This window comes from Falco naumanni, chromosome 1, assembly GCF_017639655.2.
Source record: "Falco naumanni isolate bFalNau1 chromosome 1, bFalNau1.pat, whole genome shotgun sequence".
In the NCBI taxonomy this organism is placed as follows: domain Eukaryota; kingdom Metazoa; phylum Chordata; class Aves; order Falconiformes; family Falconidae; genus Falco; species Falco naumanni.
In genome coordinates, this window is record NC_054054.1 from 13,563,639 (window position 1) to 13,587,764 (window position 24,126).

A 24,126-nucleotide genomic window follows, 5' to 3' on the forward strand; every position below is an offset into this window, starting at 1 on the left:
AAAAAAGTATTTCTTTTTAATGTTATTCTTAGAGAAATTTTGGGTAGAATGTAGATTCAGGGTCAAGTGCCTGAGCTATTGCAAAAGAGAGGGGGTAACCCTTCTCATTAAAAACTGAGTGGGAGATGTGTACTACCCATGAAGTATACTTTGTCCTCATTTGTTCTTAAAGAAAAGAAATAGTTTTTTCTACAGAGTAAAATTTTGCTGATGGTGATTTGTGTTTCAAGCACTAATTTTCCTTTCATTGCAAGAAATCTATAACCAGTGTTTCTTTGTTTATTTTGCCTTGAATTAAGTGTGCTGATTGAAACTGCTTGATGTGTCTGTATGAAATGTCCAGGAGTTATTTTGTGGAGTGTGAACCAACTCTTGAGCCCTAGGATTTGGGGGTTTTTGGTGTGGGCTTTTTTGGTTGTTGTTTTCAAGAAATTTTCCAGACTTCTTAAAATAGCCTGTTCACAACATATTTTTCTCCACTGTTGTTCTGTGCTGTTTTGTTCCTTCCCACCCCTTTCTCCCTCTCCATAACAGCCCAGCGGGTGAACCTGAGCAGCAGCTCGTGTTCTACCTCTTCGCTGTTTCTTTGTAATCTGTTTGTTGAGCTGGCTGGCCTGTCTCCAAAAGTGCATGAGCGTGTTTATACATCTGGCCTAACAATAGTATCATAACACCAATTTGTTTAACCTGGGCTGGAAATAACGATCTAAATACTGTGAATCAAAGGGAAAGCAGTCATTCTCTACCCTGCCAGCTCATTTCTGTTGTGTCTGATTAAAATTACTGAAACTTCTCTTACGTTCTGTGGGAATTTTATTAATTCTGTCGGTATGATGTGATACCTCTTTTAAATGCTCAGAGAAGTTCAGCTATAGCTTTTTCTCCAAGCAGCATCACATGCTGTCATCACCTTGCTCAGACAGAAGCTGTTTAATTTGTATGTCTAGTTCAAGCACATGTTATTGCAGAAAATCATCAATCCCTGCCACTGTGGGGAGGATATTCATAGTATAGTGAACTTCTAAACTGCCTATGCTTTTGTTGCAGTATTTGAGCAGAGCTGTGAGAGGTGGAAAGCACACAACACTGGCTATGCTTATTTATTAGTCACTTTGTGACTAACGAATTGATCAGCATATTTTGGTTAAGGTGCCAAGGTTTTGGAATAAGTATGCTTTATTGTTACTTCGATTCAGTAACTTTGATCACCAAAATAATTTTTTTCTTGATTGAAACAATTTGGACAGTATCCATTGGTAGGTGATGTGAGCAGTCCTAGCAGTATTTAGACTTAACATTCCAAGGTGCCTCATGCTGTAAATCTCACAGTTTCTAGGGGTGGGAGGAGCAATATATGTTTTTGAACCAAAAATAAATGATACTAAAATTTAAACGCTCTGGTTTTATAATCTCATCCTCAAAAATCTTCTGATCCTGGCTGTGCTGTGATAGGACTTCTGTTTTAGTAAAGTCTAAGTGGACTTGCCCGATCTGCTGAAATCTGTTTTATTTTCTTTGTGTAATTTTATAACGGAGAGTAAGAATGGGTGTTCCTGCCACTCTGGCAACCAGCTTGTTATCAAAAGGGAAAATGTATTTGTTTCCATATTGCTTAGTCTTTGGCCTCCCTGCCTATTGAGAATGAGTGTTCTCAAATCACGTAGTAGCTCCAGTGAAGTGGCACCTGCCTGATAGGGAGCTGACGACAGCAATACAAATAACATGATGTTAGTAGGTGTCTTGTGTTTGCAGTTGGTGACAGTGAAGATATAATCATTCTACATCAACAGTTTCTAAAACTGTGGTTTGACATTGTTGTTATTGGTCTTATCAGTTTGTCACGATTCATGTTGTGAATAAGCAGCTTTAGCACTGCAGTTTTCTAGGAGGAGGAGGCTTTTGTAGCAGAGGTGAAATGAGAACGTTCAAATGTGAAGGTCAGCTGAATATTGCTTAGAGCAGCTATTTAATTTTTTTTCTGTGTTTTTGTTTGCCTTTCAGGTGTGGGAGGGAGGGTAGATGATTCCCTGTGGAAGTAGGGGAGCCATCTACTTGGAGGCCTCAATATGTGTCTTAGATCTGTTTAGCACTCAGGATAAAGGACAGCTTAGGAAACCTGTGTAAGATCTGATGTCGGATGTAAAAATGTACTGCTCCACCACATCTCATCTATTTCAAACAGAACACTGTGGCCTCTCTCATGTTGGGATCCCTGGCAGTGCTGGTGAGCAGGAGGGAGGCATGTTCAGAGGACCTGCCAAGCAGAACCTGGCCTGGCTAGCAGCATCTCTCTTGCCTCACTGTACCCCACAGACAAGTGGATCCTTCTCACACAACCTAATACAGGTGGCACCAGATTTCCCTAGGAAAGGCTTTGGGTGCCACTGTAGGTGGTGGAGAAAATGAGAAGCTTCATTTTTTTGCTTGAAGTTTGATATGTTGTTGTAGTGTCGTATGTCTTTTTTTTAATCTGTATTTAAATAAAATGAAATCAGTTGTGTATTTTACTGGGTTCATATAAATGGTGTTGTGATATTTATTTCTAAGAGTTGGAAAATTTTGTACAAGGTATTAAATTTTGTTTCTGATTTCATGCCTCTTGCTGTTGGCCTAAGGCTCTTACCATTTTAAGGATTAGAAAATGGTCATCTTTAGAAATAAGTAATACTTTTTCAGTATCATTGTGACACAGATATTGAAAAACAACAATGTTATAGCAAATCTGGCAGTCGTCATTACTCATAAATAGCTCCAGAATGAAAAGGGTTAAGTTACGAGTGCAGATAAAGTACCTCCTGAGGTAGGTTGTTTTGTCCATTTGAGGTTACTGGCTATTAAAAATATTTTCAGACTGGTTCATGTGTACCTTATAATTCTGTTAGACGGCAAACAAAATGTAGAAAAACATGTTTTCCCCTTTTCACAGTTATATTGTTCCTGAAGTGCTGGCAGTAGTAAGAGCTTCCAGTCAGTAAACAAAGTAGATGTAGTTTAGATGTATAGAGAGCCAATAAATAAAGTAACAAGGCATCCAGTTTTAGAGTTCCTGTGCTGCCTGTAAGTTAAAAATTAAACATTTTTATAGGAAGTGAAACTAGTTGTGAAACTCTTACAAAAAGGTGTAAAAAGCAGTTGGATAATGCAGTGCTTGCTTTTTATGTCGAAGAGCAAAGCTTAAAAATGTGAAGTACTTTGCAAACCAGATAAGGTAAATAGACTGCAACACTTGAATCTGCTCAAAACTACAAAATAAATAATAAAAATCTGATGGGGTTTAAATTCACATAGCAGTGTTGGTGGTTTAATGACAAATTTTTTTGTTTAATCTATTTTTAATGTTTTTCTCTATTCTGTGATGTGATCTAATACAAAGGAAGAAATGAACAATCTCACTGTACTGAGGAAACAGCAGGCTAATTGTTCACTTTTTGTCAAATGCACAGAAGAGGAGGGGAATAGTTTGTGATGAGATCAGAAATTCTAGGCAATTTTTATTTTCCATGATTCTTTTACTCATCAGAAGGATGCTGCTGTTAAAAAGAACAACAACAACAAAAACCTCTCGAAAAGGATAAATGCTTATAAGAAGAAATCCTTCTTGGCACTAAAAGATGAAGATGAATGGTGATATTTTAGATGTCTCAAGTTTCTGGACATTTCCTAGACTACAAAGGTGGTCTTACAGGGCCTTTTGCCTCATCTTGTTTTTTATCCAAAGAAATACCTCACGTGAGAATTGCATTGTCAGTGCATTTAATGTTGAAATGATGACATCTAAATTATTTACCCTTAGATGATACCAAAGATGTTTGTATTCATCATCTGTACAGATGCACAAAGTATGCATCTTATCATGTTTCTTCTCATGCTTAGATGAAGCCTTAGATGTGGAGTGCTTTTAACTGAGCTAAATGTGAAACACTGGCCATTTGGTAAACTAAATGCCCTTTGTCTGTTAGGTGGTGAGATGTAGGGAGCTGTTCAGCTGGGAGCTGCAGCACAGCTGTGGTAGCTGGCCTTGGAAATTAGGGCTGAGAAACAAGTTCCTTCTTTCATACTAGAGCTACATAAAGATATTTTTATTTGTCTGTCTGCTTACTTTTTGTCATATGATACTTATAGCAAAAGCGTTAGTCAAAATTACAAGAGCTGTGAAGTAAAATTTCTCCCAGCAATTGTTGAAGGAAATGCTTCATTTAGAGAAAATGACATAAAGCTTCTTATCTTTTCACTTAAACTAAGCATACCAACTTAATTCACGGTGAGTCTGGGAAGAAGAGTTATATCTGCCACCTTCTAGGTTTTTTTCTTCTTTTTTTCTCCCTCTCAAATATGCCAACTCCTTAATTATTATTCTTTTTCTTTTAAACGAAGCCTTCATAGACCCTGGGGGTTGGCCATTAATTTTAGGCCATTGTGTGAATGCTAACTACTTAAAAATAGTCATGGAGCCAACCTTGCTTCCTCCCAGGGTTTATCAGTTGGAAGCATCTTCTTTTTATCCTATGTGTAAGCAAAGACTTCTCTGGATTGATGATTTGATCTGTATAATGGAAAACCTAGGCAGGATATCCTTTCTCTGTTATTCCTTGATGTGATGGCATCGGGTTGTGTCTTAAAATGGGGGAAGGGAAAAGGAGGATCCTATTAGCAGACAAAGTGGTTTCAAGGGACTCTTAAACTGCAGGCTTGCAGAGAACCTTGTATTTACTCTCCTTGTTGAACCATTTGTGCTTCAAGCTACTATTACAACGTGTTGATGGTGGCTTCTGCTGCTATGCTCAGAAGCTTGCTCATGTGCAATATGAATGCTTTATATTTGGAAGCTGTTGTGGATACCATGCTGAAATATATCATGAGGGGCTTCTCTGTAGTTATTTTCAGCACTTGCAGACCTTAATGAGGTACTGCATTGACAAGCTAGATCCAGTCTTATCCTGCAGAAATGCAGTGCCTGAGCTTCCCCTGCCAAGAAAAGGGTATTTCTAGTGTAATTCCATGATTAAAATGTCTCTAAACCCAATGTGCGTTAGAGCTGCAGTGAATGCTTGATTAAGTGTGTGCATGGGGTAGCAAACATACTCAAAATTATGTTGGAACATTATTATGACTTTACATTTTGACATGCTTGTAACTATTCCACTGTAATACCCTAGCCTGAAATTTTACTTGGTGTTTACAAGACAGAGGACGTTACCAGGTTTTGTGATTGTGGGAGATCCTTTGATTTAGTCACCTTGTGTTCAGGACAAGGAGTCTGTGTAAAAATGATGCTGACTTTTTAACCCCTGCCCCATTACCTTCTCCTGAAAACAGTACAGCTCTTACAAGACGTGAGTCCTTCTCTCAGTTAGTTTGTTCTGCTTTCATCGTTGTGACCTGTGTGTGTTGTGGTGTAACCGCGAAGGAGGAACCTGAGGGTTTTGGGGAGGGATGAGAGAGACAGGACGTGATTGTGGGTATGCGAAATAGTAATCAGCTGGTACTTGGGGTGCAAGACAAAAAAACATTAAAACTAATGAAAAGAAATTCTGTAATTGACTATCTGGACTTTGTAACCCTCAAGTGTTCATGCCAAATGTTGGTGCAATTTAAAGCACATGAATTTTTTTACGGTTAATGAAGATATCTATGGGGTCATTGCTCGGACCTCTGTGTGACAAGAAGGTAAAGATCCTTTTCTGCACCACTGGTGCACCTCAGCTGCTTAGAATTAGCAAAAGTCCTTTTTGTATTGGCAAATAGTTCTGTGACTTCCCATCACCACATTTTTTTTCCCATAAATAATTTACGTAAATTCAGTAATAATTTATTGCTGCTTTAACTGCCGTAATAAATTAAATTTCTTACCAAAATGTTGCATTTTACGTGACACATAGTTATAACTATTACTGATCTGAAAAGCTCAGATAAAAATAGTTTAAAAAGATACAATGCTGTAAGAAACTTCCACTGCTATAGTTTACACTGTTGGAAAAGTTCATTGTATTTAACAGCCTAATGACTATGACTTAAATGCAGAATCTCAACATATGCAAGAATCTGTACCTCTGTGCTCTGAATAGTGTTTCACAGTTCTAGCCATGTTCAGCCTATGATCTCTAACAAATGTTGTAAGTCTATGTAGATAACATGTTTTAAGCAACTGTTGAAAAACAAAGCAAGGGAAGTTTTTCAAATCTTAAGCCCACCCCTCATGCATTAAATCATTTGAAATCTTACAATTGCTGTTATTTTCAGTCCATTGTGTCTGCTTCCTGTTGGTCAAAGGTTATGAGGATAGGGTGGTGTAGAGTGAGGTGGGAAGCCAGCAGGAAAAAGAAAGCTTTGCTTATTTTGGGGTAGACACAACTACAGAAATGGCCAGGACATTGCTTAAATTTTCTGAAGACTTGACGAGGTAAACTAGAAAAAAATACCCTGTTCTTGATGTTGTTTACTTTCCTGCTTTGTAACTTAGGTATATGGAGAATGAGTTGGTCTAAGTAAACAGGGGCTTCCTTTAAAGAATGTTATCTTTTTGCTTGAAAAATGTTTTTTATTCAAAATGAGCTGTGGCTTTTTGTGTTGATTTACAAGTTGACTCAGTGAATTCTGGTTCTGAAGCATGAGCCTAAACCTCTACCTGTTTGTTCACTTGTATCACTAAAAAAAAAAAAAAAAAAAAAAGAGAAAAAACTGTTATGCCACAAAGTGCAAGTAGAAGCTCTGTGATGAATTGCTTCAGTGTGTCACAGGCATATGTGGGCATGCTTAGATGTGTTAATACAGCCCTCTAAAACACTTAGTTTATCTTAATATTTGTATTGTTATTCAAGAACCATCTGTAACTTCTTGGCTGTTAAAACACTAGTGTGAGTACTTCAGTTTTGTCAACAGGGAGCCTTGCAGTGAGCTGCCCTGAGCAGACGCTGGCTGGCCGAGGCAGGGTCCTGGCACTCAGGTTCCTCCAGTGGGGCAGTGCAGCCTTTGTGGTAAGCAATTGTGGCAATGCTGTTTGAAGGGTTTGGTTTCAGAGTGAATGTTGATTCAGAAGGTTGCTTTGGGGTGGAGGGACAAAAGATAAATTAATTCGTTCTAGTGGTTAACTCTACAAATTTGTTGATCTTAATACGTGTCATGAGGGTACTGTTACAGTCTAGGAAACAGTAGAAAACTGAGTTGATGAGAGTAAGAGGAGCATTCTGTAAACTAATCAAAGTAATTATACTGAAGCATTCTAATTTTCAAGTACACTGGTATGTAGCTAAATTTGCTATTGGTATGTGATGTAGCTGACTGGAATCTAAAAGAATGGTTTTTTCAGTGGTGGAAAACCCAACTTTTTTGTTATAATAGAAACTCAGTTTAATTAGCATAGTAAAAGCAATTTATATATCATAATGTCTTGCAAAGAATTTTGACTTAGTGCTTGTTTATTTTGAAATTGATTTTCCTCTGGAGTTCTTCAGGCCAGTTCTGTTCAGAAAAAACTGCTGAGCCTAGTTGGTAAATATTCTCAGTGATGTAAGGTGAGAAGGTATGTGTCAGACACCATGCTGACTTGTACTTTACCTTATCTTTTACTTTTATTAGCAGCTGTTCCTGCCATATCTGTGCACTTGGCTCATGCACATGGCAGATCTGATGATTTGTAATGGAAAAGCTAGTAATTTTGGTCCTAAAAAGTAAGCGCCGAGCATGCCCTTCCTAATTCTTCTTCTTTCCTAGAATAAGGAATTCCTTGCAATGCCTCATGGTATAAACTGTGTTGATTCTCCCTGTAATACCTTAGCAGAACAATAAATTTCCTTTAGCTTTCCCTTCACTGTGGCTGAGTAAAGTGACTTGCATAATTATCAGCCCTTCCATTGCTGTAATAGCGGCTGACTCACAAAAGAGGCTCCTGCTTTGGTCTACAGATACTTCATTTGCAAAAATGTCAGCTAGTGTACAGCCTTGCTCTCACGAGGAATGGACAAGGATGGAGTGTCAACATGTCCTAAATTTAATTTATAGGGATTATGTAAAACATTGTCTGGAATTTCCTTTGGGGGCTTTTCCATGTGTGTTAATGAATGTATAGGAGCTTCTTTCATTATACATACAACTAGTAGGTTAAACCAGGCTAGTTAGTTGGGAGGCAATTTGTAGAGATTACAGGGTATCTTTGGACCGTCCTTCTTAATTCATTGCTAAACCCCCCTTAATTCATTATTCCCTATTGAAGTTGGAGAATCTGCTGCTTCTGTAGCTCAGATCCCCTTTTTGTTATGGGGAGTACAAATTACAATATTTTAAGCTTATGCATATTTTATGGAAAAGACGATGTGCAGAATGCCTGGCCTCTGTTATCTGTAGAAATTTCTATTTTGTATGCAGCATGAGCATGCTTGAGTAATCCAAATGTGAAGCAGTGAAGCATGTATTCTATGTTTGTTGAAACTGCAGTGTTCTTTAAAGGATCTAAAATAGTGTTGTAATGGCATGTTTTTAAATAGTTCTAGTGTTTTACTTTTCCTTGTATGTTAGCCTTTCACAGGTGATGAAGATAGGTGTCTATGCAGGCAAGTAACGAGAAAAAAAACAGGAAAACTGTGTATCTGTACAATATATTACAAAAAGCACCGGGCTTGTCATCTGGAAGAATGGAGATTTCTCACACCTTGTTATAAACACTTCAAAATGGCTGTTGCCCTAGGAAATGAGAAACTAATAGATAAAAATATATGGTGAAATATTTCATCCCAAACCATTAGTGGGAAAGCAACTATTGATACCAATGGCTTGACCTTTCAGCTTTGGTTTTATTGTGTCTTTAGAAATCCTAAACTTTGTATTTTTCTGTGCATTGCTGTCATGTGGCTTGTCACAGTGTACACCCGTGAGCTCACAACAGTGGAACTCGAGTCAAGCAGCACGGCTGGTGTCTTCTTTGGCTTGTCTTGTTAAGAGGGTCTTGTCAGCGCTGTATTAATCCTTGTGATAAGTAATGTACAGACACTTAAAAAAAAAAAAAAAAAAAAGGCAGAACCTACCCTGAATGTTTTGCTTTCTAAGATTAAGACTTGTGGGGGGAAGTGACTTCTAATTAAGAGCTGATGAAAAGAATGAAGCAACTTAAAAAAAAACACCAACAAACCTTTGTCTGAATACACAGAACCATTACTTTTTAAATAAATGCATCTGACACAAAGCCAAATTGTGATTTGGTTGGGTGATTGTAAGTACTATCAAAGAGGCTGATCTTTAGGAGGAATCTGAAGGGAGGAGATGTCATGCCCTTGCTTATTGATTCGGGGAGCCTTCAGAAGTTGAAGAAAGTTGAGGGATGCGGGAGAGAAGGAAAAATAAACCAGATCTGGTATCGATGGTAGAACAAAGTGATAGGGGGTGACTTGCAAGACGGACTCCAGTGAGTGCATTGACTTTCCTAAGAAGAAAAGGCCTAAAAATAGGAAGAGAGGGTTAAAACTGGAAAAAAGTCAATAAATGGAGAATTTTTTAAAGTGGAAGATGTGATCAGTGTGAAAGAAGAGAAATTGTCCTGGCAGTATTATATTAAATAGGATGAATATGGGAAAGGCTAAGGGAGATGATCAGAATGTGCTCATGATCAGAGAGGAAAAGACCAAATTCTGGAGACTTTCTGAGAAACAGGGCAGGAAACCCAAGGCCATATAGACGTGTGGGTAAGGGACCTGCAACAGAGAGACTTCTCCTTGGGCCATAACAAGCGTCATGCCATGACAAGCGTTATGTTTTCATTGCTGACAAAGCAGTGAGAGGAGGTGGCACAGCTAATGTCTGAGATAGGGAATATGTTGCTGGCAGGACTGTTAGGGAGTTATGCCTTAGCCACATAGGGTGGGTGGTGTGAAGCAGAACAAGTAGAAGTGAAAAGGTAAGTTTGCAAGTGATCAGAAATGACAGAATATTTATAGGCACAAGAAGTGGATAAGGTGATGTGGAAAGATAGAGGGATGATCTGGTCACTGGTCCTAGCTTGGAGACAGTGAAATGAAGGCTCAGGTCCTGGCTCAAAGCAGATCCGCAGCAATTGCTCTGTGTAGCTCTCTGAATTGGTTCTCCTTTGGTGAAGAGATGATGACGATGGTAATTCCCTGGTGTGCAGCAGTATGGTGGAAAGAAACTGTGTTTGTTATTAGAAAATTTCTGACTTTGCAGATAAGTATTTATTGAAGTGATTGATGATACTAGTCATAATAAGGATCAGTTTAATGTGAATTAGATGATACAGACCTGGCTGCAGTATTATACTGGGAAGAGGCATAAGGCTTTAAAAAAATAAATGCAAAAAAACCCAACACCCCCCAAAACAAGAACCACATGAAATATGGAAAGGACTATGAGTTAGTTTTAAATTCACAAAATAAAGCAGCACTTAATCTTCCATTGTCTGAATTGTATATTGCACCTTTTTTGGTGCTTTAAGTAGTGGTGTAATGCTGGGAGACTAATTCACATGCTGAAACGTCAGTTATGGAACAGTGCTCACAGTAAATCTGTGTGGAAGTATTGTTCTGCTGTATTTTCAGTGTTTTCTTTTGTTTATTTAACAAGCTAAAGTTAGAATCGACAGCACAAGACTAGAAAATGGTGACAATAGTTTGAAAACAGGAAATTTTGGCCTTGTGTGTATTCGGAACAGATGATCAGGATGATGGCCAGGAGAGTGGAAACTTCCACTGAGACTGTTTTTTCCTTATTTTGCTCAGTGAGAAAAGATGGTGCTTCCTGGAAAACAAGTCTTAAGTATTTAAAGAAAGTCATAATGTGTTCACTGTTTTCCTTGTATCACATTTGTTTATTTTGCAGCAATCTGTTTACACTTCGTAGTCCTTAATGCTACTAAAAGTAGAATATTTGGAGTGTTGTCAAACTTTGGAAGTGCATTTTCTGCTATTAAATTAGAGACTAAACATGCTTTTTTGTGCTCAATTTAGTTTTTCTGTCTTATGGTTCAAAAAAAAAGAATAAGGGCATCACTTTTAGGGAAGAGAATGGCAGTTGCCAGTAGGTGCTATGACAATGGGTTTCAGAATTAGCTGGTAATTGCATATTCTTCAGTTTTGGTGGTCATTATATGGCCTTGCTAAAAAAAAAAAAAGTTTTAAAAGACTTTTAGAAAATGCTTTCTGAAAAATACCCCTTAATTTATTTTCAGATAGAAATACACAAGTGTTAATTTCTCAGGGAAAACATGAGCTGAAATTTTGAAATTTCACCCTGTTGGAGTTAGTTCTGCAAACTGGAAGAGTGGCAAGTGGAAAAAGTAAAGTTCTGTAATTGAAGTACTGTTACCTAATGTGACCTCTTTTGGCTACTTCCCGGCAGTCCTCCCAAATATGTGCCTTGTGGGATGAAGCTGATCAGTGACAGTTGTCTATGCCTACCACAGACAGGATTTAAAAAGAAGCATATTGTGAAGGAACACTCTTTTTTTTTTTTTTTTTTTTTTTTTTGAGCTTCTGTTAGGATGCAGAGCACAGTTTAAATGCACAAGTCTGTGAAGCTGCGTCAGAGGTGTTTGTCTCCTGTGATGAACAGAACACCTGGACACTAGAAATGCAGAGGCAAAAAGGAGAAGAAATACTCAACTTCTGTTTGTGATCCTTCTTCCTGTTGTTTGTCAAAGACATACAGCAATTTCAATATTGTTTATCCTTTGCACTGGGAAAAAAAGGAGGAGGGATAGATGAAATAGATGGGTGCAAAAAGCATAAAGAAAATTAAATCTAGCAAACACATGAAAGGAGCTCAACTATACATTCAGGACTTCATCAAATGTCCAGGAGAGTATTCTTGAAGTGACCTTGCCCCCCGCCCCACCCCCCATCCTTCTCTCTGGTTGATGCTTCTTATGTCTTCTACTTTGAGTTCGTTCTGAGCAAGAAAATGTTTTTTCATGTGTTTGTAAAACATCAGGTGGGGTTTTTTGATCTTTCCTTGTGCCCCTGGATAAGTTGCTTCTTACTTCCAAGTCTTAGTTGACTTCTCTGGGAAAGGAGGACACCAAATGCTGCCCTTTTTAAGTACTTTCTGTGGAGTAGAGAGATGAAAACTAAGCACAAATGTCTGCACACTTGAGAGATGAGAAGGAAAGTCTGAGATTTGTAATTTTATTCCCAGGTCTGCTGGTCATACATGGGGAAAAGATTTATTAGTCGTACTGCTGGAGCAGGATGTAAGCGATATCCTCTTGGGCTTAGCCAGTGCTCAACAGTTTGTAGGTGTATTTTTGACTGGACGTTACCCAAGAGAAAAAAGGTGGTAACTATGCTAGAAGAGGAGAATCAGCTTTAAATGAAGTGAGTATCATGGATAATACTTGGCAAACCAAGGAAGGACGATTGACCGGTTTATCAGTGAGCAGGTACTTGACCACATAACAGAAAATGCTGTAAAAAATAGACCAGAAAAAAAAGTTGCCTTTTGATATAACATTTCTAAACTTTTATTTAAAAATTTAATGTAATTATTTTAGCCTCTTGAGTGTCAGCTTGAGGGGGTCCAAATGGAAGGTTAAATGCATTTTAAAATATAAATGTAAATTATCTACTCTTTCCTGCCCCTTCCTCCTTACTTTGCCTCTCCATTTACACATACATCCCCTATGTCCGACATCTTTGAACTACAGCCAACAGCTGAATGAGGTACATCTGGAATACATATGATGGGGAAAAAATTAATCCTTAAATGTAAAAATTGAGGAAGTTGTAGCTGTATCTCCCTTAACAGATAGACCTTTCTTAAGGGGATTATATTGTAAAACCTGTATACTGCATACAGGTTCCACTACAGTCTTTAAACCTGCTCTCCCACCCCCAAAAAAACAAAACTCAAAACAAAAAACCCAACCCCCCAACACTGCTAAATGATGCTTTCTGTCAATTTTTTAGCTGATTCACTTGCTTTTAAGTCAGCAGTTTGCATGTATCTGAGTGGAAAAAACAGTCATAGGAATGTCTTGTTTTTGCGTTTTAACCTACTCAAAATGCTGTGTGAAAAATAAAGGATTCCACTGTTCCTTTGATCATTTGATGCTCTGTGGGTGAGCAGCTTGTCACATTTTAGACTACCTCAAAAACAAGCAAACAAGCTTGTTTCTGTAGTTATGATGGTCTCATGATACAATGGTCTCATGATACAAACAGGACAATGTTTGGCAGGAATGGTGATGTCCTATGTTAAGCCAGCTGATATGCTTTGCAGCTCAAAGGAGAAAACAAGCTGAGAGGCACACAAGGCCTTTCTTAGTCAGAAACAAAAGCAGCAAACCTCGTTAAACCTTGTTTTGTAATAATTTACAAAGCTTACACAGGCTTTTGGTGAACTTCATTCTCAAGACATTTGCCATATTGCACTTTTAGAAGGACTTTACTTCTGAATTAGGTATTTGGTCTGCATGCAGTGTTTTGTAACTAAACTAAAACCCTGTTTATATTAATAACACACATTTATATATATGAAAAAGGCTTTCACTATAAAAGACCACCTTTATGTGCTTAAATATCTTTCCAGAATTAAATGATACTTGTATTGGGACAAAATGTTGAATCTCATACTACCTTTTTTTTGACTTCTCAAACTTAATGCAGTTGACTTTTAGCACAGAAAACCAGTGTTTGATATTGTATGGCTGAATCAGTAGTGTGACAGATAATTAGCACCTGTAATTTTCCTGTGAACTAAAAACTAATTGCATCTTTTTTGATGATTGAGAAATAGTCTGTAACATGTTCTGTAAAAGAAAATGCAAAATTTTCAAACAAGAATGACCAAAGGGGTTAAAAAAAATAATTAAATTTACCTTAATTATGTATTTGCACATGTGCATGCTCTTTTAGGGATTTCTTTTTGGAAAGCCATTACTGAAGAAGCTCTCTTCCTTACACATATAGCACAGTAGTCTGTACTTCAGCGAGGCAGTGTACAGCTTTCGTTACAACAAATACTGAAATGTTAAAAATAGATCAAGCTTTAAGAATCCCAGATATTTTCAAATAACAAAGGGTGATTTATGTGGGCTCATTTTGCACTTTGACAAAATATAGAGGAGCTTTTGTACTATGATTAGCAAGGGTGCTGATGTCAGTTCGCTTGTCTAGCCTTAAGCTTTATTCTGCTGCTAAATTGTGCTTTGTACTGTAATCCAGAGAACCTTTGTATCTGCCTTGTTAGTGTGTAGTTTATGGAATTGCTTTTGTTTTTGAATGTAATCTGTGCCAGTTTCAGTGAGTGTGACTCATTATATGACTGAAATAAACGTTCACATATGCACTATGTGAAAACTCTTCAAAAATAGTGGCAGGTGCTGGTAGGCTAAATGTAACGTTTTAAGTATTTTTTAGTTGCTATTTTGTAGCCCGAAGGGCTGAAAGCAAATTCCATTTAGTTGGTCGATTTTCTGAATTTTTAAGAGTCCTATTTAGTCATTAATGCTCAACAGAGATTGCCAGGATTGTTCAGAAACTTTGTCCTTAACACAGTACTAGAAATAAACGTCTAGAAGAGGCTTGCTTGGTTAATACAGCATTGCATATTTTTTTAACACAAATCGTGAGACAAAATGCATCATGCTTCTCAGTTGCTCTTGTTCCTCTCCTATTTCTAATCTCTTTCCTCCTGATTTATGCTTTGAAAATGACCGAATGACTAAAGAAGTTAAAGATAAGGCTAGTTTCTGAAGCAACAGTTCTGCAGTTTGGTGTGTAACAGTTACCTGTTATCACCCTTGTCTGGAGAGAGAGCCTTCAATACTGAAGTTTCCTGCATCGAAGTTGTCACTTGATTTAGAAACAGAAAACAAGGCTCTGCTAGTGGTTTTGGGTTGCTGTTAAACCGTGCTTCTTATATGTGCTACTAGAAGATGCTCACATTTGACATCTAAGTTGAGGGGATTTCATCTGTTACATGTTTGTTACACGTTACACGTGTTACAATCTAAGTTGAGGGTGTTTCATCTGTTACATGTTTCTGTGTCTTGCTGTTCGCCCAGTTGAACTTACTGCTACTGGGAAAATAGTTGTTTGAGACCTTGATTCACACAGTTCAACGTTGAAAGGCAGATGCTGTATTCACAACTACAGTGAATATACTTGTTTTATAAGGTATAAAAGTTACCTTAAAATTAAGTAACTTTTAGAGGCTTGGTAGTCAGAGTATGGATCACAGGCCTTAATTAAGCTGTCTGGCGTTTTCCCCTTTTTCCTGTTCACTGTACTGTCTTTCCTTAATAGCTTCCTAGGCCTGTCCCTGCTAAAAGGCATGCCCACTTGACAATGAGGGGTTTGTGAGTCTCTAGTGCAAAGCCGACTGCGCTAGTTTGGAGCTCGATGATGGCAGCGCAGTTCTCACTCTTTCTTTTACGTCCTCCCTCCTCTAGTTTGTTTGAAGGTGACAGCTACATAAAAATGAAATGGCAACACTCTTGTGCCTCAGGATGATGGGTCTGTATCTTTTTGTAATACTAACTAAGAAACTTTTTCAAAGCTGTGTCCCAGTGTGTAAAGGACATGGTGTGTCTTGACCTCTTCTGGGACCATCCTTGTTGATTTCATTCCTATCCTTGGTTAACATGGAGCCAGGCCGGGCCAAAAGGAGAACTTACTCACCTGTTTTATTTTCTTATGTCTTCTGTTGGTTATTGTCCTTCCAAAGGACTTGCTGGTGACCTTGTATGAATATCCTAAGGAAGTTTTAAATGGGGTGCCTTGGGGAATGATGTGAGTCTGCAGTGAATGTGCAATGGCTTGGCTACTGCGCTGACTTGCCTAGGTCTCCAACTTTGTTGAAAAGCATAAAAACAAATGGGCAAAACAGTGATGGCTCCCCACTGTCCAGACTGCTTTCAGATTTTGATCTGTGAATGCAGTGTAGCTCTTCTAGTTGGCAATGGCAGTAAATCTGGTTTCTTCTACTCTGCACGTTATCCTGGCATTTGTGTATATGAAGAAGCTTTTAAGATAGAATGCTGTATTGCTGGTAGAGTTGAGGAACCAAAACACAGCAACGCAAGGTAGTAAAGATACTGTTGGTAACAGCCAGGACAGTTGTATGCAAACCTTGTTTTCTTGGTTTGAGTTAGCATCCATGGTGAGAATTACGCCAGGTGACAGAGGCCCACTGGAATGAAAGGCAGTGGTGGATTAGTTGGAAGATGAGGCATCTTAGTTGTGCTTTTCTCCCAGACCAGCTTATTTCTGCAGCGGCAGGAACACTGGTATAACAAGCATGGTGTCAGGTAGTGACATGTATTTTTTTCTGTAGACATACCTTCCACAGAGGCTGGTTTTATGTGGTAAAGCTATAACATTTGGTCATTCTCTCCATCCCCATCTCTCTTATGGTTTTCAAAATAATAATGTAGTGTTGTAGAAATATTATGAAACTCTGAGTGCAGAGTTCCCCTAGCATTGAGACAAGCATACGATGTGAGCATTGTCTGTTCTTTAAATGCAGGTCACTATCCTTGAGTATCAGTGAAAAATTCAGAGTTAAAATGCAAATATTGGAAACAAGACACTATGCACCACTTAAAGATACATTTTATGCCTACATCAGCTTCCTTCAGAAGCTTTTTGTATGTGCTTTTTTCCCCTCCTGGTCTCTTCCCCCCTTTTTTCTTTATTAGATTCATCCTTTCTCATTTTGTAAACAGAAATTTTATATCCCCTTGTTACAAGCAAAGCTAAAATAAACTTTAAAATACAAATGCACTAATCCTTTGTATTATGTAAAAATACATAAATAGATTCTGTTAAATGTAGGTAACTGGTATATAATCTCTTAGAACTATAATTGAACTGTGTATTATTACTCAGTTCAACCCAGGCTGAAACTATACGTAAAAGGTAATAGTCTTGAAGTATGATTTCTTCCTTCTAATTTTTCTTCTTTTTTCCTCTCTCCAATTTTCAGGCATGGAAGAGGAGATGGTTTGTCCTTCGCAGCGGCCGTTTAACGGGGGATCCGGATGTGCTGGAGTACTACAAAAATGACCATGCCAAGAAGCCTATCCGTATTATTGACTTAAATTTGTGTCAACAAGTGGATGCTGGATTAACATTCAACAAAAAAGAGTTTGAAAACAGTTATATTTTTGATATCAACACCATAGACAGAGTTTTCTATTTGGTAGCAGACAGCGAGGAGGAGATGAATAAGTGGGTTCGATGTATCTGTGATATCTGTGGGTTCAACCCTACAGATGAGGGTAAGTGCTGTTGGTTTTTCTGAGAAAGTGTGATGCCTTCATAAGGAGAATGTTTCAAAGATCAGATGACTATCATCAGCTGGCATGTTTTAAAACTTGACTGTATTCGCTATGAAACTTCCTTGTTACTCTTGAAAGAAGGCAAGCTGAGCAGAGTGAGGTATTAAGTATTTGTTACAAATTAAGTGTGTCATAGAACTTGGATGATGCTCTTCTGTTTTGCATGATGTTAGGTCTTGAGACTATAGCAAAAATCTTTTAAGTAACATCATGCAAAACAGAAGATTATTACAATCATCAGAGGAATCCCATTTGGTATAAAAACGTATGGTTATGCAAGCAAGAATGAGTGCAAAATGTCAGGTTTCTAATATTACCATTTCTCAGTCTGCTTTGCAACTTGAAAAAACATATCCGCCCCCCACCAGCCGAAACAAAAAATAACTTGTAGTTCTGTACCATCCAGCTCTAATTTGCCCAACATAGACATTGTGTGAAAACAGCTTGTAGGAAACAGGATAGTGTGCTTAATTCCTACAAATACCTTGTGGCCATTGCTTGTCCTGGAATCCATCCTTATTTATTAACTTACTATTCCTGCATTCCTTGTGGAGATCAGTGGGTTGCATGACTCGCTGTAGCTCTGTGCACAGTCCCAAGGAAAGATTAAATAGGAGTGGTAAGAAGGTTAGAAATAAAGCATGCCTGGTTGAAGGGGCTAGAATTAAATCCCTGGGTTTAGTAGGCTTGCAGATTGAGGGAGGTGGGGGGAGGAAAGAGCTTGCATCTCTTCTACTCCAGACAGATCTTCAAAAATGACTGGAAAATATTGTCACTTTATAAAGAGGGGTGCTTTTCTTTCTCCTTATTGCAGTTTTTAACTAAAACTTGTCAGGAAAACTTAGTCTGTGAATTACCGTTCTAATAGCAAATTCAGTGAAGGGTAGTTGTTTTGACAGTTCCAGCATGTTTTTATGACATCCTGAACATAACCGAGACCACCCACAGCACGTTTCTAAAAGCGATTGTCTTGTGATTCAGTATTGAGTCTGCCAGGCATCTGTCATGTATGGGAGAGGTAGGCAGGTGGTTGCTTTTCAGGGGATAACACACTGGTGCACCTGTGCAGCTGTGGGCAGGAGGCACTCAGAAATTATTGGTTCTGGGGACAAACTATGAATCTGGAAAGTAAGGAGGAAATGTGTTTACCTGGCAGCTCAAAGGAGGGACATGCTCGTTGTGTGGAACACAGAGATGGGGTCCCCTCAAAGTCATGAGGCCTTTCCTTGCTGAGAGCTGGTGTACGCTAATTATTTTCTGTTGATGTTACATCCTCTGTTGAGTGACATACTCTCATTGCATGTTTAATCTTTGGCATTTTACCTTTGTGTGAGTTATCCTCACATCTTTACTTTGCATAACAGAGTTGACAATACTGCTGCTTTATGGGTTTAGTAATGTCTTGAAACGCTGAGTGTCTGTTTATTACCAAGTTCTTCTTTTTACAACATAAATCTTACTAATGGAAGAGCAAATCATAAATATACTCAATAAAGTCTGTTTTAACATACAGTTTATTCTGAAAGCTAAAGAATAGGTGAAGTTCACTGCAGACCACAAAAAAGCACTCTTAGTATGGAACTAAACACAAAGAGAATGTATGGGGTGTAACCAACCTTCCCTTTAGTCTATGGAAGCAGAAGGTTGTTTCCTTTGAAGCTGGACAAAATGTCTTGCCAGACTGGTTAAGAGTCTTGTTATGAGGGGGACTGTCATTGCCATCCTTTGCTCAATCGAGAATTAGGGGCACCACTGGTCTATCGCTCTTGCTGCTGTTCATTTGGAAACCCAGTCCAATTGTCTCCTTGGATTTACAAAGAAAAAGATTGAGACTGTGGTGGTTAGTGCTGTTAGAAAATGAATATAGAGTTGTTTTGGTGTTGGGCAGAATGAGGAAGGAAGTTAATCATAACTGTGGAGAGACCAAAAAAATAAAGATCACTTCAGACTAGCTCTGAATGGCTCCTTCCATACTTGGTGAAGACTGAGAAATTCTTATGATGCAAAGTTTGTTTTCTTTTATTCGTTTTCTTAAAAATGAATACTCACAGTAATTTCTAAACTATCTAACGCTTTGATGTGACCTTCCACCTAGAAACTGGTTTACGCACATGAAATCTGTTTGTTGTGGAGATCTGCAATGTTACATTTGTATTTGGACTGAGGAGATACAAATTTATGTTCTTTAGTCATATTTACAAGCCGTGGAGTCTCCAGCTTCGTGATTGCATCATAGTGTAGTGTAATCTGTAATGATTACATTACAATGACGTTATATGACTTTTTCTAGGAGCTTTCTTTTAAGGAAGGGCTTACAGTGATTTAGGTCTTTTAAACTTATGGGACACGAGCATGAAGGAAATGCTATTTTTTTTAATAAGCCATATCTACTTTTGTAAAGAAATTGTTGGGTACTTTTTATGTTTTTCTCCAGTTAATGCTTCTTGTTTTCACACTGAAGCTGCAAAATGCCTGGTTCTGTGGCGTCTGTCTTTTTAAATGCACATGCAAAAGTGGGGTGAGCTACACATGAGCAATGGTTTTAGATTTTCCACCACGTTACATACTGCACTTTTAGCACTTATATTTTTTCTGTAAGGTCATAATATAATAGGTCATTTAGAGGTTAAAATGTAACTGTGAGTAAAAATGTGTTGCCAGTGTTTTGTGTGCTTTGAACTTCCATGAGAGGTGTTCTGGGATGGAGAGGCTAAATGGAGATGGGAAATGACTATTCTCTGCCTGGTGCTGTGGAGACCTCAGCTGAAATACCGTGGCCTGAGCTTCCGGAAGGATAAGGATACATGTTTAAAGAATGGTAGAAATAAAGGAAATGGATTTTTAAAAGCCATCAATGGGGAGAAAAGTTGAAGGATTTGTTTTTCCCGGGAAGAAAACACTGATGGAAGAGCTGACTTTCAAAGTATAAAAAGCTGTGATAAGCAGGACATAGATCAGTTGTTACCTGAAGAGAGAAGTAATTTGTTTCTTTTTCATTGAGTGATGTAATGATACAGAAAATCCTTCCAAGGATATTTAAGCACAGGCTGTGAAAGCCCTTCCCTAGAATTCAGTAGACATCTGTGATGAATATTTTATACATGATCCAGCTCCATGTTTCTGTAATTCAGTGAATTGTGTGTTTGGCAGGGCAGGGGAAGGAGGAAATAATCTTGCTATATGCAAACATCTTACTTGCGTGTATTCATTTGAATAAAGATAGCAATAACAAAGTAAACCAGAAGAAATAACAAAGTAAGCCAGAAGAAAAAAAGAAAAGGACAGAACAAGACGTTGAAATCTACAATTACATTTATACAAATAATTACACACAGCAAAGAAAATTTGTCGTCATAAGAACTGTACTTTGAAAATGCAACAGCTTGCTTCACATGCAACACTTTCAAAGTCTGCAGTGTTTCTGTTCAGGCAGCTGCTGTCTGGTATATGCCTCTCATGCCTTCTGCATTTTGCACAATAATAGAGGTTGTGGAGTCTCCTTCTCTGGATATACTGAAAACCCTCCTGTATGAGGCTCTGTGCAGCCTGCTCTAGGTGAACCTGCTTTAGCAGGGGGTTGGACTAGATGATTTCCAGAGGTTCCTTTCAACCCTGACCATTCTGTGATTTTTCAGAAAACCTTTTTTTTATTTTATTTAAAAAATCATGTTCTGATAATATATTCACTGCAGGTTTATCGTAGCTTGGGTGCAATAGCAGTGACTGTCGGGTTGAACGTAACTCCACTGTCCGATCCTGACTCCTTGTATTCTCTTTAATGCTGCATGGTCAGGTATCACTGCTGTTATGCTGTGTTGGAGATCGCTGTATCAATCAGATCAGGATACCCCTGTGCTGCCTGTTACGCAGGTGTGGAGCAGAAAACAGGTTCTGCCACTAAGAACTTCCTATCTGCAGTAAGAGACATCAATATAGGAGCAGAGGCATGGGAAAAAGTGAAAGCAAGTAAGGGTTTGACCATTGTGACAGAAAGTGGTCTTAGTGCTTTGTCTGTTAGACTATTGTTGAACCCCGGGATTTTTGAGAAGACATTTTCTTTGATAAATAGCAGACATTAGAGGTGTTTAGGGTGACCTGTGTTTAGGTCTGCCTATAAGAAATAAAAAAAATTCTCTTCTGACAGTCCTAACAAGTGGATGGATCAAACCCACCATCTTAATAACATATGATGGATTTAAGAGACCTTGGTCATGAAAGAGCTCAAAAGTGAGGAGAAATAGCATGAGCTTTCAGGTGAAGGAAGGGAGGCTCTGGAAGAGCATAGATAAAAGCGTAATGACAGAGTAATATGCTTAAACAAAGTCTTTGCAACGAAGTTGCACCACAGAGATGATGACCTTAATGAAGAGTTGATATTTATTTTTCTTTTAATCTCTTGGGTACGATTCACTAGAAAGTCAGCTTGGAGATGACCTGTCAGGAGGATGAGTAGGTGGTGACCTCGAGTGCAGTGAAGAATAATACAAAAAGACAAAGTTAAGCATTAGGGGAGAGACCTTCCAGACAAGGACTGTGCGTCTGTTGTCTTAGAACTGAGGCAGTAGGTTTAGAGGGAATAGTGGCACAAAGGAATCTCTTTCTGTGGAGGCTGTTTTGGTTGGTTGCTTTGAGGAAGTAAAGGTGGGGGATAATAGCCACTGAGATGTACAGACTTTTTTTTTTGAGGGTGGAATTGCTGAGAGGAGGGAGGTGAGCATAGACTGTGAAGGAGGATGTAAGAGTTGCAAGACTTCATCTGGCAAAATTGCAGAGGAATAATAAAATTAGAAGAAGCAGGACAAGAGAAGGGCTTGAGATTTGGTATAGCAGGTTTGGCAGAGGTGGTAGGTGGTGGCTAAAGAGCTGAGTATAGGGAGACAAAGCTGAGATAATTGTTGCCTGTTACCCAAGGAGAAAAAGAAGACAGCAGAGAAGACTAAGATGTCTTTGACTTCAGAGGATGTGGTTAAAGGAGAGTGTGACTAAGTCAGATAATGATGAATAAAGCGTAAAATCTGCAACAGTAGGTCTTCCCTTACAAGTATGTGAAGAAAAAATGTGTATTAAAAAAAAATTACTATCAGGAATGCTGTCATAGTCTTAATCTTGAGTGTTTAGGGTTATTATCTTAAGCTGCCAGCTGTGTGTGGCAAACTCATGTGATAGGTGATGCTGCTTTTCCCTGAGGAAAAATAAACCAAATGTAATATGCCGAGGTGATTAACTTATTTTTCCCCGGTTCCTGCTGGGCACCTTTTTTGGCATTAACATCACCTGATGAGTTGATAGAAGAGGATTGCAAGAGGGTGGGTTGGCAAACTATTCTGCAGATTGCTAGTTCTCAAGTCGTGAGGTGCTGTGAGGCAGTATGTAAAACCTCTCTGAAGCGCAGAGGTGCCTGTGGTTCCAGACAACATGCTGCAGCCCCAGCTGGGTCAACTCACCATGTGGCTAGAGCAGCCTGCTGCGCCAGGGAGAGCTCTGGGCCTTTTTAGGGAAGAAAAAACCTCAGATGTTTTAATGTGGTGGGCTGCACTGTTTCTCTTCACAAGCACCTACAGAAGTTAGTCTGTAACAGGATTCCTTGATTATTTTTCCTACGTCACCCAGGCTGTGTACCATCTGAAGATGGGAGAGAACAGGCTACAGATGTTTCTTCCTTCCCCCCCCTCCCCCTTTTGAATGAATAGTCTTCAAAAGAAAATTGCAGGTGTGGAGGGGGAAGAAATTCTGAGTGGAAATGCTTTTGGTATTTTCAAATTTTAAATGGGTACCCAGAAGTGAAGTTTAAAATCACATATGAACTTCAGGTAGTAAATACTAAATTTTAGATGTGAACTCCAAAAGCCAGAAACTTCAGCATGTGATAGGAGCCTGGAGCAGTCAGTCATGTTTCTGGTATAGATGCAGGAGGCAGGGTTGTCCTGAGCATACTATGCAGTGAGCAACTGCTCCATTCTTTGTTACTGTTCTGTAGATACAGTATTGTGTTTATCTTCAGAAAAAAAGATACCTGGAGTTTATATTAAACTAAGAAAACAAATTTATGAAGTGCACAGGATCAATTGATTATTTATAACTACTTTCTCTGGGTATAGCACAAAGGTTCAGAACTAAGACTCACTGCATAGATTACATTATTAGTTGTAAACTGATCACACTGGAAATCATACCCTGATTAATGTGTCCATGCATCTTCCGAGCTGGGTCTGGCTCATATCTATTGAGTTAAGTACACCAACAGAGCAAGTGCATGTTTCTACCCATCAGCATACACGTGCTTGCGCTCTGTGCTTGCACATGCAGACATGTGGCCCTTTGATTCCAGGACCTTTCACTTGAGACGATGTAGAAGCTGACACTAGGAGAATACTCTAGCAGTGTATTTAAGGACCTTGTTACATCAAGCAGCACAAATAATGACTTAACAGATGTAATAAAAAAAAAAAAGTCCTTTTAAGGACTAAAGTGAAGTTGCCTCTTTTTTTAATGGCTACCACTTGTATCTGTAAATTTTTGTTCAAGGTTATTACTCTTATATTGTATTGGCTGTTGGTAGTTTTAATGATATCTGCATCATAGTAGATGGATTGAATGAAGTAGCTCAGAATAGTAGAATCATGCGACTGCATATCTGTTGCTGATTCACTGTTACAATGGGAAAATCCCATTTCTATTTTAGCTTCTACCTACGATCTGCAAAGAATGCATTTTCTTACTTTGATTGCAATTTTGACATTTAAAGAAATGCTTGCTGTAATGAGGCTTCTGTGTTTTGTTCACTATGAGAACATTTCAAGTTTTCACATAATTAGAATATTAAGAGAGTATATATCATAAGGTAGAAA

General features: G+C 38.5%; 1 protein-coding gene across 5 annotated transcripts in view; it reads left to right on the forward strand.

Annotated features, from left to right (window-relative positions):
• Positions 1-24,126, forward strand: part of GAB1 (GRB2 associated binding protein 1) — a 100,481-nt gene that overhangs the window by 41,357 nt on the left and 34,998 nt on the right. For all 5 annotated transcript variants that reach the window (XM_040581907.1, XM_040581872.1, XM_040581881.1 and 2 more), the window contains exon 2: positions 16,924-17,218. In XM_040581907.1, coding sequence (XP_040437841.1) covers positions 16,924-17,218 — 295 coding nt within the window. The remainder of the gene's footprint in view (positions 1-16,923; positions 17,219-24,126) is intronic.